Below are 18,593 nucleotides of genomic sequence, written 5' to 3' on the forward strand. Positions count from 1 at the left end.
ACGTTCTTCCTGAAAACACTTGAAGGACACTTCGGATAATCCCATTCCGATACCAATACCATAGTGTAGTTGAGGAATTGTTTTCAAGTAGTTAAAAAAAAGTGGGGGGTGGGATACAAACAGGTGGAAAACATTTAAAACATCAACTAAATTTATTATTGTGATTTTTAATATAAAATATAATTGTCAACTGAGAATTCGCATTTTGCAGTATACTTGTTCTTTATTAACTTAATCTTCACAGGGGCTTAAACATGCACTAAAAAACCCAAGTAGCCAAACGACACCTTTATCTAGAAACTCACTAAAAATCACCAAGTAATTTTCCATCGATTATTCATGTGTCTTGCTTAATACAAGCTTAACACTTCAATGTTCACATCAAAAACATTACAGGAAAGTATAAGCACATGTAAAAGTCTTCCATCATAACAAATGAATAACCTCTGGTCACTAAGAACAAGCCCAACTTACCTTATAGATTTTTGCTTTCACAAGGAAGAGTTCTATCAAAGTGGGAGTACTTTCTATAGCAGCATTTATATATTCTAGAGCCAGGGATGGCTGTCCAATTTTATCATAATGTTGAGCCAAATAATATTGGACCCAGAGTAAAGTGGTTGGAGGTTCTTCTTTACCGTCATCTGGAGGGAGAAAAATGGAGGGAGTTGTTTTGTTCAGTTTATTACAACAACATGCCAGAAGCAGAGTGCTATAAATATAGCCACTGAAGTTAATTCTGACTCTGTATCAGGCTGTCACAACAGACATGGGAGTGTTTTCAAACACGTGGGTGCAGGTAAGTCCATTAACTTTTAAGTCTATGTTTTGACAAGACCTGAGCGTATACTGTTCTCTTCTCAAACTGTGGTTTTAAGGGAAAGGAAACGTGAGTTAGTGGGTCCAAAGGGAGTTCCATTTTGTTCCAACTCGTCCCTTAATGCAGCTTAGCGCATGATATAGAGTTCTTATTTAAAACTGTTTTAGATGAAGGGTATAGCAGAGAGTCCTGCTAAACACAAGTGTTGCACATTAACAATATGAAGGATTTCAGTACATTCAGCATTTACATGTTTTCAACCCATAGACTTGAATATTTTTAAACAAAACAGGCTGTCTGTTCCAAACCCTAACTTTAAAAAGTTTTTCTGTTTCTACCTTTGATACATTTATCATAACTGTTGGCCTAAACGTATCCTAGAAAACATTCCTATACACAAGTCAGTTTTGAAAGCCTGAAAGTTCGAGAGCTCTGTTTGAAAGAGTTTTGAGAGCTCTGGTTGAAATCCAAGATACTACTGAAGTCTTAACAGCTCATTTTTGACTATGAAGCATAGCACCTTGCAGGGGAAAAAAAGGGTGTGGGGGTTCTAGTCCTGCCAAAAGGTTCTGGTTCTTCAGTTTATGGTATAACTTAACCTTGCAATTATATGCATTTGATCACTTTAAGGTAGCAGAAAATTGTTTATTTGAATGAAATTCGGTATCAAAGAAAATATTGAATTGAGCTGAAATAACAGTAAGCCATTTTCCTTAAACCAGAAAAGCACAAATGTGCTTGAAAGGCTTGGACAAATTCAAACAGGTACTGAGTGGCTATATTGTAGCCTGCAGCATTGAGTTCAAGGGAAAAGTATAACAGGCAACTTGGATGAGAATTTCATAATGAAGTATTGCATTAATGTTTCTGCAAAGCAGCAAAATAACTAGTTATGACTTCAGTAAAAGTGTCTTTAATAATTAGGATTATCCTGTAAAGTTTTAACATATATTGTCTTTCATGCTATCTTGATTATTACACCATTATAATCCATCTACCAGAATGTCAAGACTATCCTCTCTTGATGTTCTATGCAGAAAAGTTTTTCTTAGAGACTTTCTGTTACAAAGTGGTTGGGCAAACGACTAAAAAAACATCATAAAGCTACCAGAGAGGAAACTATGAAGGCTGGATTCAATACATGTAGAACCATACCTCACAACAAAACAGTAGTCAGTCAAAACCTAGAAAATGTTTTTTAACTCTCAAACAAAACCCCCAAGAACACAAAACCCAGACCCCACCAAAGGCTCCAAAACCCCCTACCCCTGAAGGCTGTGCTATCAGCATCAATTTCTTTTTGTTTGACATTTCTGCAATTGAAGATTTAACATGGCTTTCAAATTTCAGTTTCCTGGACAATGATAAACTCAAGCCTTGAAAACTGAGTACTTGAACTCAAAATCGCAGATGATCAAATTTGTGGATCCAGCAAAACTTTTAGAACAAGTGACTAGATTTTGAGTACAGACTTTATATTTGACAGCTTAAATCCATTCTAAGGATGGCTGTGGTTCAGTTCTGGGGGAGTGTGGGCAGGAAAAAGCCCCATCATCTCATTTTCTTTACTCCCCACTGATTCCCTGCCTCTGAATGGTCACACCAGGCACTACTTCCATGAAGTATGCCAGTATTAGCACTCACCATTTGGGTTAAATAACCTGCAGCTTCTTAGAGAGGTTTCATAACCTATCACGAGCTCTTCTATGATTGCCACCTACACATGCAAGACAAGACAGAAAAAAAAAATCTGTGGGCAAGATGGTATTTCATTTCAACTTGAACTACTTGGTGCTACCCAAACTAGTTATTTTTGGTAAGAGAACTCTGCGATATCCTGAATTACAATACACATGGGAATGCACTCAATCTCACCTCTCTTTTTAACAAATTAAGACCAAGCCTCCCTTGGTTAATACTTATGCAGCTTATAATTAAGTAAATCTTAGTTTTCTACATTTACCAACTTGGCACAAGGCTATGTATGCTTGTACTTGATTTTTTCTAGATATACTAGGCCATAATATACAACAGTGCTGATGGAGCAAGCACTGAAGAAAAAAAAAATTATCTTCGTCTCTTTAACGCATCACAGCTATGAGGTAGATCATGTAAAAAGTGGGGGGACAACCTACCTTCTCCTTGTCTTTATATAATGACCTCAAAGTATTGAAGACTGGTGGGCAACCTTTGCTGAAGTTCATCCTTAGAAACTTGTCCAGACATTCCTTAAACTTTTCACCTTGAGAGGAAAAAGACCTGTTGATTTTGTTTTACCACACATTACTCGTCAATTGCAAACTGTTTATGCTGTTAAAACATTAGTATCTAAGAAACACGAGTGTTGATCACTACCTGCTCAGCAAAAATGCACCTACCTGACAAGAAGTTTAACGGTAATCTTCTTGGAACTAGTCCCCTTGGGTATTTAGTCCAGGCCTCTTCATAGATCTTTAGCCTCTCCATCATGTTAGCTGGAACGGAATTTTACAGTTTACTTTTTTCTTCCCTTTTGACAAGAAGGGAAGAGGGGGTGGGGAGTGATTTATATCTGGTTAAAAAAAGCATCAGAATATATAGCAACTAATGGCTATATACTTCCTAAAGAACACTAATTACCATTTTATTCTTTTTAAAACTGCCATGCTAAATGATTTCAGGTATTCAGTATCTGTAAATTCCTCTTCCAGCAATGTAAAACTAACTGCTTATTTCTGATCTTAAAAAAGAGTTCCTGCTAAAATGTTGAACAAAGAAACCACTCAGGAGAATCATGCCTTTTTTTCCCAAACCTGTATTACCTACAGCATAAGATTACGCTAACAGAGACAGTAAAAGAAAAATTCTAAATCAAAACTGTCTTCTAATAAATATTTTTCTTCTTTCAACCACGCACAAAGATTACTGCATTTTTTGTTGTTTTGGTTTTAAATAAGACATGGAAACAACAATACAAGAAATACTTCCAGCCTTTCTTAAAACAAACAAACGAAACCAAAACATTATGACAATATGTACACACTATGACTAAAAAGCTAAACTTAAATGGGGATGCTTTTAAATAATAGTTTTATTATTTAAAGCAATAAAAGTTTTTGATAAATATATAAATTCCAAATGTGCAGGAACAGCTTATTTACTACAACATATCAAATCATTACCTGGTTTAAGTGCCTTTTCTAGGCCTTTGTAGTAGGCCCAGTTTTCAGGATTTCTTTCTTGCAGTCCTTTGTACACTTCAACTGCTTCTTCAAGTCTGCCAAGCTGAAGCAGGAGTTCTCCTGTATGAAATCCAAGAAGTTTTAAATTAAGGTAACAAGGTACTGAAGCAGGGAAATATTAATCACTCTACAGTAAAAGATTAGATGACTTAACTCCATGTAGATTCTAATTTCTTAGAAAAAATTATCACAGTGGCATCACAAACTAGCTGACAGATACGCTTTGACAATAGGTGCAATTACAGTAAGATTCTACAAGTCAGCCAGTAATTCTTGAAACTTACTTGAAAATTTTATGTTAAAAGCAAGATGCATGTTTTTTTTTCCTCACTTACTGAAGTGACTGGTTACTTTAACCGCAGTTTTTACTACAGAAGGCAATTAAAAGCAGTACACGGTATTTCATGTATAGAGCATCTTGAATACCAAATTGAAATTGCAGAGCTGCAAATAAAAGAATGGTTCTTCAGTCTGGTATTTCATAAAACTAACTTCAATGTTTTAAATCAAGCTATTGATCTGATTAATGAATTCAAGATTCTGCAAGCAAGTTTCCTTTTAATAATATTTCATTACAAGATACAACCGTTAAAAGTAAAGTCTAGATCTAACAACTGTATAGAGCATCTTTGCTGATGCTGGAGTTGTTCCTGTTTCACAATGGGAAACCATATTTTACAAAGCTTTGCTATTGGCAAATGTTAGGCATTAAAAGATTACACACCAGAGGTGATACAGTGTAATTCTAGATTAAGCTAAGATTTTCTCATCCGGTTTCAAGAGAAAAATGCGAGTCAGTGTTACCTCTCTTCTTCCCTACATCATGCAAATGACATGTAATTTTGTCAAGAGATGCCACTTCCCACAGATAGCACAACCTGAGGACTACATACATGCAGTATCTAATGCCAGGGAAAACATCAATAGTTCCCTCGCTGAGAATGACAGAATCTGGAAAATAAACCTAAATTCTTTCTCTGAGGTGAAAGCTATAATTTTTATCTAACGGTGGCAAATGCCAATACTACTTTCAGTGCTTCTCAGTTGTACTTCATCCACAATGGCTTTTGCTCATGCACCTAAAATTCGCAGACAAACTCATTTATTACCAGGCTTTTCTGTAGTATGCACAGCAGCTAAGCTGGACCTAACAACACAACAGGAGCTGTGCCCAAAATAATTAATCAGTTGTACCCTGTTGAAAGTGCACAGACTGCAAAGAGTATTTCCGTCCTTTTTTCTGGTAACTTGCTAACACGTTTTGTGTTTTGAGTTAGTTTGGGTTTGGTTGGGTTTTTTTGGTGAAGTCCTGTTTGAAAATCCTATTTCAGTACCAGCCTTAGACCTTCATCAAAATCTTAAGAACACATAGTATGTAAACAGATCTTTCAGATAAAAAATAAGTCATTAAAAACCACCCCCACCCGCAAAACCAAAACTCCTGCTACTACGTCTGAAAAATACTCTGTGATAGTGTAATCCCCTATATCCATTTCTATTTATATGCAAACCAAGTAACATATTCAGCAGCAGTGGAAAGTCACTTGCAATCATCTTCCTTGAGGAAGATCCATAATCTTCCATAATATTGTCACTACTCAATTCCTAGGTTCTTTTTGCCAGACAGTGAGATTACCGTTAGCAGGAATAGGGAGCTAGCTACATCATCTACATGAATAACATTATAGAGTAAAAAGACTTCTTCTCTTTGCTTCAAGCAATCGTCCAAATAGATTCCAGTGTGGGCCATGAACAAACAGTACCTTCAACGGATTGGAAGTTTCGCAGAAGGACTGTACAAGCATCAAGCAGAAGAGGAACAACGCATGCTTTGAAAAAGCGCAACAGTTAGCAGAGCTGTAAGAATGAACTTCTATCACTGTGCAATTCCAGCTATGGAATATAAGATACAGTATTATATTGCTCTGTTATAATATTATACACTAGGATTATAATAATACAATAACAGAAGCCTACGTTGGGTTGCTCAGCTGAAGGGCCTATTTCCATACACTGCGAGAGTGACCGAGTATAATTAAAAGCCACCTACTTTGCCAAAGATGATTCTGCCCTTTCAGCAAGTGGTCTCCCTGGCAGAACCACTATCAAAGCTATAATAGCATGGGTCTGGGTATACTACCCAAAGAGGATTTCAGGACATCAATGCAGGATCATCCCTCTGAAACGCCCATCAGCTCAAACATTTCAGAACAGTATGTCTGTACTCTATTGATGTCTTATCAACCTGGGAGAAGAGTATGATAGGCACCGAACAGCTCCAAGACCAGCAGTCCTTTACCACAGCAGAATTAAATAAATTACTCTAAAACCAAATCAAAGATGAAGTTCCAAAAGATGGGAAAAGCTAACAGCACAGGCATTCCATTGTATATTATGTGTTTAAATGTACCTTCAAAAAGTAATTACCTTTTGTTTCTTCAACAGCCAGTTTATCACAGATCTGCTTTTCGTAGGTACACAGATGCTCCAAGGCTTCTTTATATAGTCCTGCCTCCCGAAGTACTTGATTTTGATACAGCAGCAGTTCGCTGTACTCATAGTCTACTTTATCAGGTGATGTCTACATAGGAAAGCAAGACACATGAGGAAGTTCAGCCTGCCAGAATGCATTTGGGATTTAATTCATCTGACTGAAGAAACTGCATAAAGTTTTCACACCATGAAAGGAAGCAGTGTTTTATTTTTGGCTTAAGCAGCAATCCATACAGGAATTTCATGTTTTCCTCTTACCTGCTGTGTCTTCCTAAATTCCTCTAAAATTTTTGCTGCCATTTCATAGTCTTCCAGCAGATGGTAAGCAATAGCATAACCAATCCATGATGCTCGCTGTGCAGGTCGGAGCTGAAGCAACTGGTATCTTGTTTCCTGCAAAAAAGTAGCTACTAATTTTCCTGACTTTATTCTGATGCTCTGTAGAATCCCTTATGCAATACTGTCTTCAGTATTCTAATATTTAAGGAATGCCACTAAAAATTAGTTTTCTGTATGCAAATGTACTTTTTTTGAACTAAAAGAAAGAATAAACTTTAAAACACTATGATGGTCTTGACTGAATTAAAAAAAAAACCAAAACCACCACACACAAAATAACACATCACGTCCAACTGAATACTGATGAGTCAGACTAACGTTGTTAATATATGACAGACGTGCTTTTCCTGTCTTACCACTTACGAACAGAATGCAATTAAGGACACTTTGCTTTGAGATGCAGGAACATTTACTATACGCTGGTGTTTCAAATTCACCTTGTAAGTACGTAAGTATTAAATCATTACAAGTGATTTTAGGCAAAATAGGTCATGCAAGTGCATCCCTATTCTTTGGCAAGAAGATAATTACACTTGGAAGATGCAACAGATTTGCTTGGTATCATGCTGTTTTAATCTGAGGGAAAAGTTATTACTTGTTTTATTACAGACTCCTGAAAGGCATCTTCAAGTAATTTAAAATAAAGGAAAAAAGTTACTACCTACGAAAAAAGCCCAGTCAGAAGTAGGGGTTAACAAAGAACTAAAACTAGTTACAGCAGTTTGATTAGAATGAAGATCACTCAAAATATTATAAAGTAGGAGAGGGTGGAAGTCAAAGTGAAGAAAAAAAAAAAAAAACCTCCCCAACCTTATATCCGGTTTTGAAAGTAAATTCACATTCTTCAGAAACTAGCATATGATCAATCACGAATTCCTGGCTTCTACACACGTTAACATTTAATCCTTAATGCATTCTATAACCATGTGTTCCTTGTATGTTTAGCAATTATGCATTTGTATTCACATTTATCCAGAGGCCAAGAGAACGTACATTTGCAAATTAATTTTGGCACTATGCGAAGTTTTGGCTATCTTGTCTTAGCAAGAGAGGAGTCAAATTTCTAAATCACTAATATTAAAAAAAACCCCAGTGATTAAGAAGTGTTCTAACTCGGAAATAAGTTCACTGAGGACCTATGTTAGCTGACGGTTCCACACGGCTCCGAGAACAAAACTTGTTCTTAGCATACTAACATTACCCTAATTAGAAAAGGAAATAATCTATGAAGAGACCAACTAATGTGTTTTAACAACCACAACTGTAAAGGTGCAAGGAAAACCTGAAAAGATGAAAACTTGACATAAAATATTATCCAAAGTCTCTCAGGTAAAAATCTAAAAGTTGTTTTTTTTTTTTTTTTTTTTTGTACAGACAAGGAATACCTTATTACACCAGTCTACATTAGCTGAAAACCAGACAAGTTTCCAGGCACAAAAATGTAATTCAGGAGGGATTAAGCCATTTTTTTCAATTAATTAATGTGTGAATTATAAATACTTCGGGTAACTATTGCCATCTTTCCCTGGATGGCACAGTAAGAAACAAACAAATCTTCTATAGTCATTGTTCTGTCTAACCTTAAGTGAGCCATATGTTGATCATGGGCAGCAACTACAACTTAAGCTGAACCACACAAACATCTCTGCAATACACATACTAAACAGAAGCTGCTACTTTTTAAGAAATGAAGGTATTGGCAAGCTAGACATCAGCTTGCAATTCAAGAAGGCAGGAAAAAAACCATCCAACTACATTAGGAGTAGCATTTGTAGAAAAGACAATAGAAAGTTTGTATTCCTCTTTACAGAAGTATCACAGCTGAGACACTATCACCTCTCGTAATGGTTAGTTAGCATGAAACATCTCACATGGCAAATATGGACACCTGATGCAAGGCAGCAAATAACTGGGTGCTGTAGTAACGGGCAGAAAGACGGTTCCAATTTAAGTTACCAAACTGCGTTCAGCTTTAGTACAAAATGAAGAGAAGAAAACAAGATAGTAATCTAAACATTTTGAGTATTAAATCAAGAAAGAGGAGGAATATTCAAGAGTTCTGATCTATAATCTTACAGCTCACAGGAAATGTAAGGAAATATTTGGACTCAAGGAGCTATCACTAAAGCCCAGGTTGGCTGGGAAGCAAAATGGGATGTTTCATGCAGCATACTGCTTGCTTTGTATTGTTACCCACTGTCAAGAGAAAACTGGTGACCAGATTTAAAGGAGGTATATACGGTAAAAAGTTATTAAAAAATAGAAACCCCTTTGCCTGAATAACAGTCATCTTCTGAACACATTGCCTTTTACCTGCAAGAATCCTTCCAAGAAAATAATAAAAAGACTGGGGATTGTCTACAGCTGGATTATACAGCATTAAAAAAAAATAAGAGCAAACAATTCTGCACTGAGCTGAAAAAGAATCATTTAATATGCCATTAAATCTGTATACATTATAGAAATTCCTCAGTAGCACATCTGCTTTTACTTTCATGAAGTATTGAGTAGCACATAGTTTTAACACTCTGGATATAACTCTGTATATTTTTTAAGTGTCATTTACCACTGATTTCACACCTTTGCTGCAGTTCCCTAGAAGCTGATAATAAATGCAGTATGTATACTTACCCTGTAACCTTCAAGATCCCTCATTTGAATCTGTAGCAGAGAAAGATCTCTCAAGATTTGAAGATTGTCTTTGTCCCATTTCAGTGCATTTCTATAGCATTTGATAGCTTCGTCATACTTCTTGTCTGACCTCTGAAGAAGGCCATAGACATGCCAACCTAGAAAACTCTGTCAAGGATTCTACGGAATTTGAGCAGGGAGAAAACAGACCCAACATGTCAGTGACAGAACAGCTGGTAAAAAGCTCTTAAGCCATTTTATAAACGGACAGTAACATTATTACAATCCTTACAGTTCTTTTCCTCAGCTGTGCAAAGAAACTCCTTGCAAACTGAAGACAGAGAACTGTTTGCCCGTTACATGTATAGGGTGCATATAATATGCTGTAAACTGTACTTTTTGCATATTGGGGGAGGAAATCAAGTAATGGGATCTCTGAAAAGACTATCAGGCTTAATCAAACACATTTTTGAGTAAGGGTTTATATTAGACAACTGAAGTGCTTGCACTTCCTGCATTTAAGTATATGACAAGTCCTTATCAATGTAATGGCAACTACTAATGTGTTTAAAGCAAACCACATGCTTAAATGCCTAGTTCAGCCCACCACAAGTTGAGTTGCAGCTTAAAGATTAAAAAAAAATATATATACCATGCAAGCCAGAATAATATTTGAGCTAACTGTGACTGCAAGGATAGCTGCAAAGCATCCGCCCTTTGGATAGCTTAGACAAAATATCGTTATGTATTGGAAACAAAATTTAAAAGTCTGAACTTCCAGTCTGAAGCCCAATGGTACTGGCTTTTGCTGCAATTCTATAAATTAAGTAGTTGTAGAAACAAACATTTCCATTCATAAGCGAAAGCCCTATTTCAAAAAGGATACAGACATGACTCTTCAAGTCATTTCTTAGGCCTCTACGCACAAGTTCATAAGCTTCCTCTTTCTTCCCTAGACAATTTAATGTTAGTCCTTTCATTGCCAAGGTTTCTAAAAAAAAAAAAAAAAATTAAATAAGTATCAGTTATTCATTTTCATAGGTTTTTAAGCTTAGTATAGCAACTCTAAATATAGTATAAAGGCAAATTTGCAAATTTAGACTCAGCAGCATCAAGATTTTGCATTCTTTTTTTACACTGAAAACTATACTGGCAGATTATTCACCAAAAAGTGAAGCAGCATTTTATTTTAAAGGCACTAAAAACTGTCTGCTCTACAAACATTTTGAAGAGAAGTATTTTTTTTACTGTAAAGAAGCATTATAACTACTCGAGTATTTATTTACAACACAGACTTCCACACATCGACCCATGCCAAACCAGTTGGCAAAGAAAAACAAAAAGCATTTCTGGACAGTGGAAAGAAACTCTCAACTCAGTAGTAATAACCAATTGAAAATACGGCAAGGGACTACTACTTCTTTTACAATAAGACTATTCCTTCAGAAAAAGTAGCAGACCACAAAGCTGAGAGACACACAGTGCTGAACAATGTTCAATCTCTTCCTTTTGTCTTGCACTTCTACGTGAGTGAATAACAATTTCCCCTGAAAACTGATTTAAGCAATGTATGCTTCTGTTAAGAAACTTGCACCATGCTATAATGAATATTAGACTTGCAGCACAAAGATAAAGAATGGCAAGCTATGACTACCAACTACTGGTAAGACCAGTCTTTAAAATTACAAACCTTAACCAACAATAAGTGCTTCACGTGGTACAGGTTTCTGGATGCTCTTACTGCTTTATGGGCAAAAGGTTAACAATAAAGTCCTATAAATATTTATAAAACTTACAAATTATTACTCTGTCCTAAACTATAGGGAAAAAAAGAGAGTACATACCATTTGAAAACTTACCTCCATGTTCTGCAAACTTTGGGTTAGAAAGGATCTGTTTACAGAACTTCAGCCCATTTCTATACTGCTTATGTTCGTAACACCTCTGTTGAAGAAGAACAGAGTACATTCATTTAAAAAATTTAGAGTGAAAGTCTTTCTGCACCCCCAAAATTAAGCATCAGTGCTAGGGCTTTTAGAAAATGCACTCATATTTTAATGAACTGTCTTTAATGAGCTTCCTGTGATTAAAAATTCTTTCCATCAGCAGAAAAAATAGTATATGTTAGTAAGAACACAAATTTAAATGTATACCTGAAGACACATTATCATACAGCAATTTCTCAGATAAGATACCACAGGAAGCGTAAGTACCTACAGAGATTCGACTTTCCTTTAAAATAAAAGCAAACCTTATGTCATAACGTATCTTGGTAAGCATTTAGCTCACTTTGGCTCAATTATCTTTCACAGAAACACCACAAGACAACCTCCAACAACCATACAGGCAGGGAAGAAAATGAAATAATTGGAACTTGGCTTAAACTATCTCTGAAAGCAACCTCTTACGATCAATTTGAATACCACATATATCATATATGTACAAACTTTCAAAATTAGTATACACTAACATTATCTTGCCATACTGCAAATTAAAACATTCCTCTACAGTTTTATTAAATCCAACTCTAACAATTTGCTTGTGTATGAATCTCATTTCATTATGCAAGGCAACTGCAATTCGAAATGGCACACAGCATGAACTTTTAAAACCGGTTTTAGTATTTTACTTCTGTCAATCCACTCCCTGTGCTAATCTTTAAATAGAAGCCAAAGGAGGAAGAAGTAACGTTGTAAACACCAATTCATACACTTTAAGTCACTTAAGCAAATGCGAAGAATATCTTAGGTTTCATTTTACTGTAATGCCAATGCCCTGACCTGAGTATAAGAGTAAAGAAACACGTTTCTTTACTCCCAAATCCTATGGTAACTAGGAAGTCATTCAGAACAGGATCTCACTGACTCTCATTGACCAGTTCTGGTGGCAGGATGGCCGACAGGAGTGTACAACCGGCTAACAGCCGACAGGTTTCAAGTCATCCTAAATAAGTTGTTGTTCAGAATTCCACCTTTCCTCCATCTGCTCCAAATTAACTATGTACGGACACCGTTTGTCCTCTAAGCACTCTCATAAAAAAAAAGTTAGGAGAGGCAGACCCAACAAACCGGTTTTTCCATCAAGCAGAAAGTTCTAAAAATAAAACTTTAAAAAGTTACATGAATGTTATGGAAATGCTTAAAAAAGAAAATGGTGTATCTACCTCAACTTCTCTGCTTTACGTTGCTTTTGCATCATGAAAGGTGCCGTTTAGTGTGCAGTTTTCTCTTCCAAAGCAGATAGAAACACCAACAAGAAACTTCAAAGGTGTAAAAAACCTGGTATACCACTAAGTGGATGTATTATTTTCTAGGGACTAAAGCTGAAATATCAAAGCTGAAGACCAAGAGGCATCACAAACCAAGGATCTTGCTCCCCCTATCCTGTCACCACCCTTTGGAGAAAGGGAATCATGGGAATGGAAAGAGGAGAAGGAGGAGGAGAAGGAAGAGAGAGCATCCAAAGCAAGATGGACTCAAAGAGGAACGTATCAACAAAAGAGTAATAGAATGGTTTGTATTGGAAGGGACCTTCAAAGATCATCTAGTACAATGCCCCTACCATGGGCAGGGACATCTTTCACTACATCAGGCTGCTCAAAGCCCTGTCCAACCTTGACTTTGAACACTTCCAAAAGACAACTCCCTCTGTCACCAAGGACAGGAAAAGTTAGCAAGGCAACCACCTAGCAAAGGAAGATTAAGGGTTAGGTAAGAGGAAAACTGTATAGGTGTCTTTTTTTTTTCTTTTTAAATTTGACTGGTTATTATTTATACCTTTTAGTCATTACCTGCTTTCAAGTAGCTGGCTGAGTCACTTTAATCAGCCACTGGTCAGAGATGACAGAGAGCTTACAGGTGACAACACAACAGGATCAAGACCCCCCCTCCCCCTTTTTTTTTTTTTTTTAAATTGAAATCATCAGTCATAAAAGTTACCGCCCAGGCCTCCTCCCTGAAAGCAGAACCGCCATTTGCTCCCACCTAGGTAGGCGTGAAAGCAGCAAAACCTGTCACAAAAGTGCTGCAGCCACAGGAACTTAAGAACACATCTCCAGTGTAACTAAGGCACTGTCACAAGCAGAAGGGGTACTTTCAGGTTTCGCAATTTGCCTTTAAGTGCAGCTGCTCAGATGCTGGCTATGAACATGAAATCTTATCTCTAAACAGTTCCATTTTACATACTCTAACAACCAGTCCTTCACCTTGAAGTTGAAGGAAAGTCAGCCAAGATGGTATATATGCTAGAGACAGGAAATGTTTGCACATAGGTTCTTCTCAGAGTAATACAGAATTTACGACGCAAGGTACTTTATAACAGAGTAAACTCACTGAGAATTGTAACAAATTCTCCCTTTAGGCTGCAGGGAGGAAAAATTTACAAGTTTATATCCACTTACATCTATTGAAAGGTTCCCATCAACCCAGAGAACACTGGGTAGGACCAATAAATTATCAGGAACTGATCATGTACTTGTATCACGCAAAGTACCAAATGAAGAACTAGCCATAGCTGCATATATCCCTCAGCGAAGTATCATAGGTCTCCATTTTCAGGTGTTTCTAGATCAAGACAAGTCTGAGTGATTTCCTATATACAATTTCTCCAACCTTCCAGGTTAATAGTTCAAGCCTATTTCATTCTGTTAATGGAAACAGTCCAAACTGTGTCATTTTATGAGTTTCCTTATTCTATGTATGTATTCTATGTACACATTGTATGTTTTCAACAGTGGAAGGAAGGGAACAAATGAAATCGAGGTCACGTTTTGTCCTTCTTCAGAAAAGGAGATTGTTTCATCAAAGTGGGTCCAACAGCATCACTGGGATTCCACTACTTGAAGCCATGCATATACTTGTCTCCCTCTCTGAAGAGGTTATGGACTAACAAGCTTAAATAAAGTTGTGAATGAGAGAGAAGGAAGTCAGGAACGCAGCTTATGCCACCATGGCTGGTACAAACCTTGGTGAATCTGTGGCTTCAAGGAACAGAAACATGAAAGAAAAATCTTTTAAGAAAAAGGAGACAGTAAATATTGAAAAGGGGAAAGGAAGAAGAAAAAGAATAACACAAGGAAAGATGAGCATGAGTAACACACAGCCTGGGAGAGACAATCCTTAAGGGAATCAGTAGTTTCTGAGTAAGAGGAGAAAAAAGAACCAGTAATAAAAACAAATAATTAAAAAAAACAACACAGAAGCAGGAATGGTGACATCTCAAGTATTCTTAGGACATAAAGACATAGGCTTGCTGGAAGCAGAAATGGTCATCTTCTGGGTAGTTTGTTTCCTCCCAGATGAATGGCTTGTAGTAGTCATCCCCAGGCCTCCGACCCTTACTTTGGGACAGCTGGTCTGCAGAAGCAACATAATTCTCTGTTCCAGAGACCGCTAAAAGAGCACAGTTGCCTCCTCTAAGCTGAACTCCTGCACATATATGCTTCCAAAGCCAGCAGTCAAAGCCTGCTTGTAATGCTTGACAGACAACTGCTCCAGCTATGGCTTGTGACATCATGCAATGAGAAAACATAAAAGCTAGACTTCTAAAAAGTACGGTTAAGGCTAAGGCTTTAAAAGAAAAGAATCTGAGTCTCCATCAGCACTGAATCTCTATTACGCATTTGCTGCCCTTCAAAGCCTTTCCTTTAATAAGTTACCAGATGTTTTAAGATATCTAAAAAGCTCTTCTATACATGCTGTGGCCAGAATTACAGCCTACTCCAAACACACCAAGATTCTTTTTACACCCTTCAACTCATTTTCTATATTTACAGCAAGGAAATAGCACCTGCTTTAATACAATTCTACAAAGAATTAGTAAGATGAGGCAGACAGAGTATGACTCCTTCAAAATCATGCAAGACATTAGTAGGTAGGAGAGAATTTGCATTTGCACTGCTCCCCCACCACCAAGTATTTATTCAGTGGATTTGAATGCATGGCGATTACTAGACAGAGACTGACAGTGAAATTATAAGGAACAGAGCTAGCCCATATTCTCTAGAATCCCGAGGTGCAGCAAAGGCTCATGTTCTGGTATCCAGATTCCCTAAACTGTATCAGGGCATAGAATCAGTCTTCGATCAGCAGGTGTCTTACACATACACAGGCTCAGCATGCCAAGTGTGAATGAATTCCTCCATGTTTCTTCCTTGATGGCTGCCACAAAGAAACGTGAAAAGACTTCACTATTTACAGCTTACCTACATCTAGACAGCTGTCAGATGGAGTTTGTTTCCCTCTCGCCCCAGCTTTCCAGTTTTGAATCTTCCCTCTCTAGTGCATTTACTTTCTAAACCTTGTTATCAAACCTATGGCTAGCAAGTAAGAGTGACTTGGATTCTTAAGCAACCACTCCACTTACCCACAAGGGTATATACAAGGGCCGTGCTACTGATTATAGTTGCACTCCTAAGAGCTGCTGACAAGAGCACAGAGATTACTTTTATCCAAACTTAATTCAGCATTGTTTTCTTTATATATTGTATAAACAAATACATTTTCACAAGTGCACTTTAGAAATTTTACAGCTGTAAGTTTGAAATGCACAGAAGTCGGCTCTCTAATTGTTTGCTACCTGTAAGCAGGCAGTACATTATACCTCTGACATATTCCTTCCCTCTCAAAATAGACATTTTAATGGTCAAGTACGTATGTTTCCAACTAAAAAGCAAGGAAAATAGTCAAGTGCAGCATTTTGACATGCGGGTATGCATCTCAGAGTCAAATACACAGCACAGGGTAGACCAGATTCTGCCATTACACATCAAATATTTTGCACATATTCACTTCCAGGAGTGCAAATCCTCTTTATCACAAAGCAGTCTTCATGCCTTGCAAGCATTTAGTAACTAAAGTAAATAATTTAATAGCCATCCCAACTTAAATTTGCTATTTGTAAGACATTTAATAATCACTATACCGCAGATTAAAGTGTCCTGTATGTTCGGTAACAGCAATAGTTAACAACAGCTCTAACTCAGTATAATGCCAGGAGTTACCATGGGTCTTACTAGAAGCTTCATAGCAGAGTGAATCTACTGCCACCAGGTATGAACTTAAGCAGAAAACCACCTTTCTAGCAGGGACATTTAAGAAGATGCGTATGTCCAATCTAGCTGATTCAAGAGCATTTTAAAACCACTTTGCAGTAGGGGAAAAAAAAAAAAAAAGTCTCGTAAGAGCCCATCCACACTGGATTTTGCAGCTGATTAAAACAGGTGAGAAGCAGACCCAAAAGCGTCTCATGAGCAAGCTGAAGATAGTCATAGGAGAACAACATAAAGGAGAAGCTGCCTTTTGTCTTCTTACCTGGAAGCATGCAAAACCAGAAGTTTTTCCTCAAGAACAAGCACCAAAGCAAAGAAGGTACCGTTTGCTCCCCGCGCTCACAAATGGTACCACTGGGGTGTTACTGACTGCTTTCTTTTTATTCTTACTTGGACCAGCACAGCTGGTTATAAGAAAGAGTGGGGTGAGAGTAAAAAGGATATAGCAGACCCAAGTGTGTGGGATGGGATCGCATGTCCTTTGAACTGGAACAGTAAAAACAGTGTGCAATTTCTATTAAAAAGACAGAATTTTGCAAACAAACAAAACAACAGCATGAAGAACTTTCAGCTGTTTTCTCTTCTAAGATTACGTATTTTGCCAGGTCACACTTCTAACTCCAACTTAACACCAATTTTTTAAACTCGAGTATCTACAAATTAATTGAATTAAAAGAAATGCAGACTCCAATACTTCAAAAACCAAAAAGACCACCAAAAACCCCACAGGAAATCACTTCTCACTGACAGCAACTCTGTTAAAGCAAGCATCCTAATTTAGTCAATGCTATGATGGACTAACCAAAGAATACAATTTTCTTCACCGAATGAGTACCAAAATTGGATTTAGCCCGAAGAGGCAGTGGAGATGCAAGCTTAACTTCTCATCGCTAGTCCACTGTACTTAGCTTCTCCTCCTCAGGAAGTGGCATAGCCTGTGTCATCATAAGAGGCAATATATTGCAGACTATTCCCCATCATATATGAGAGTTACCAGATAGGACAACCCATGCACATGGGCATGGGTAAATTTTTTACTTCTGTCGGAAAGTCCCCAGGAGAAAGTGCAACGGGGAACAGGCTGCTCTGACAGAACAATTCAGGGATTCAACACTCGCCATCCTCTTCCCTGAGGGTTTGTGAGGCTTGAGCAGAACAAAGGTGGACAATTCCTTTCAACTACAGCAATGTGCTCCTTAGGGGACTCCGCAGTTTCTCCCAGTGGCAGCCACGAACACATACACTTGCGGCATCACATAGCAATGCTGGCAACTACAATGCCGTAACACCTTTGGCAGCAGAAAGTGTTAGCATACTTGGCCTTAGCATAAGCTAAGGTGTGCACTTACAATGCATGATATGCATGTCTGCCACTCCGATGCTATCTGTTTCTTCCAGCACAGTTCAGACGCAGCAACTTAAAAGATAGCATGTCCAGGCGCTGTGCAGCTCAAGGCTGTTTTCCAGAACAGTTACTCTCTCTCCAGCTAGACTAGATCAGGTCAAGTCACTAAGGTGCACTAATTCAAGCTAAATGTAGTAAAGAAGATTCTGAAAGCTGGAAGCATTAGGAGCAACTACTCACCATGAATTAGTGGGTCTTTTGAGCACTAACCATATCAAACAGCTCAACAGCTTCAGGCAAAAGCTTCCACCACACTGACTCAGTTTCATGACAAATACAAGATGTATAAATCCAAGGACTGAAAAAAACAATACAAACCTTACAGATACGTCAATGCTGAAAAACTCTGGGGCAAACTTGCATAATTTTTTGCTGTCAGGTTGAAACCAATCATCCTTTTCCATTGCTGTGGTGTTAATGAACAGAACTGTTCCATATAAGAAACAGCTTCAGCAATTGCCTAATTTAAGGGACTAAGAAATCCTCCTCCTGCACAGCTTGCCTTACTTTTTGGAAGGGACCCACACCTTCATAACTAGCCTTGCTTGCTAGAGTATAACCATAGGAACAGAACAAGTTGAAACCGAAATTAGTTAGGAAGAAAATAAATATGTGTACCTTTTTATTTAATACCGA

At 37.5% G+C, this 18,593-nt stretch overlaps 1 protein-coding gene across 5 annotated transcripts in view; it reads right to left on the bottom strand.

Annotated features, from left to right (window-relative positions):
• Nucleotides 1-18,593, bottom strand: part of NAA15 (N-alpha-acetyltransferase 15, NatA auxiliary subunit) — a 40,620-nt gene that overhangs the window by 15,328 nt on the left and 6,699 nt on the right. For 4 of the 5 annotated variants that reach the window (XM_087736041.1, XM_087736043.1, XM_087736039.1 and 1 more), the window contains exons 2-11: nucleotides 11,364-11,448; nucleotides 10,391-10,495; nucleotides 9,505-9,662; nucleotides 6,793-6,927; nucleotides 6,469-6,622; nucleotides 3,982-4,101; nucleotides 3,199-3,294; nucleotides 2,956-3,062; nucleotides 2,465-2,537; nucleotides 475-644 (exon numbers count right to left, since the gene is read on the bottom strand). In XM_087736041.1, coding sequence (XP_087592167.1) covers nucleotides 475-644; nucleotides 2,465-2,537; nucleotides 2,956-3,062; nucleotides 3,199-3,294; nucleotides 3,982-4,101; nucleotides 6,469-6,622; nucleotides 6,793-6,927; nucleotides 9,505-9,662; nucleotides 10,391-10,495; nucleotides 11,364-11,448 — 1,203 coding nt within the window. Of the gene's footprint in view, nucleotides 1-474; nucleotides 645-2,464; nucleotides 2,538-2,955; nucleotides 3,063-3,198; nucleotides 3,295-3,981; nucleotides 4,102-6,468; nucleotides 6,623-6,792; nucleotides 6,942-9,504; nucleotides 9,663-10,390; nucleotides 10,496-11,363; nucleotides 11,449-18,593 lie in introns of those variants that run through there. The other variant, XM_087736042.1, reaches the window with a different exon arrangement.

This window comes from Nipponia nippon, unplaced genomic scaffold (assembly GCF_047370975.1).
Source record: "Nipponia nippon isolate SJK-2023a ecotype South Korea unplaced genomic scaffold, ASM4737097v1 scaffold_6, whole genome shotgun sequence".
NCBI lineage: Eukaryota > Metazoa > Chordata > Aves > Pelecaniformes > Threskiornithidae > Nipponia > Nipponia nippon.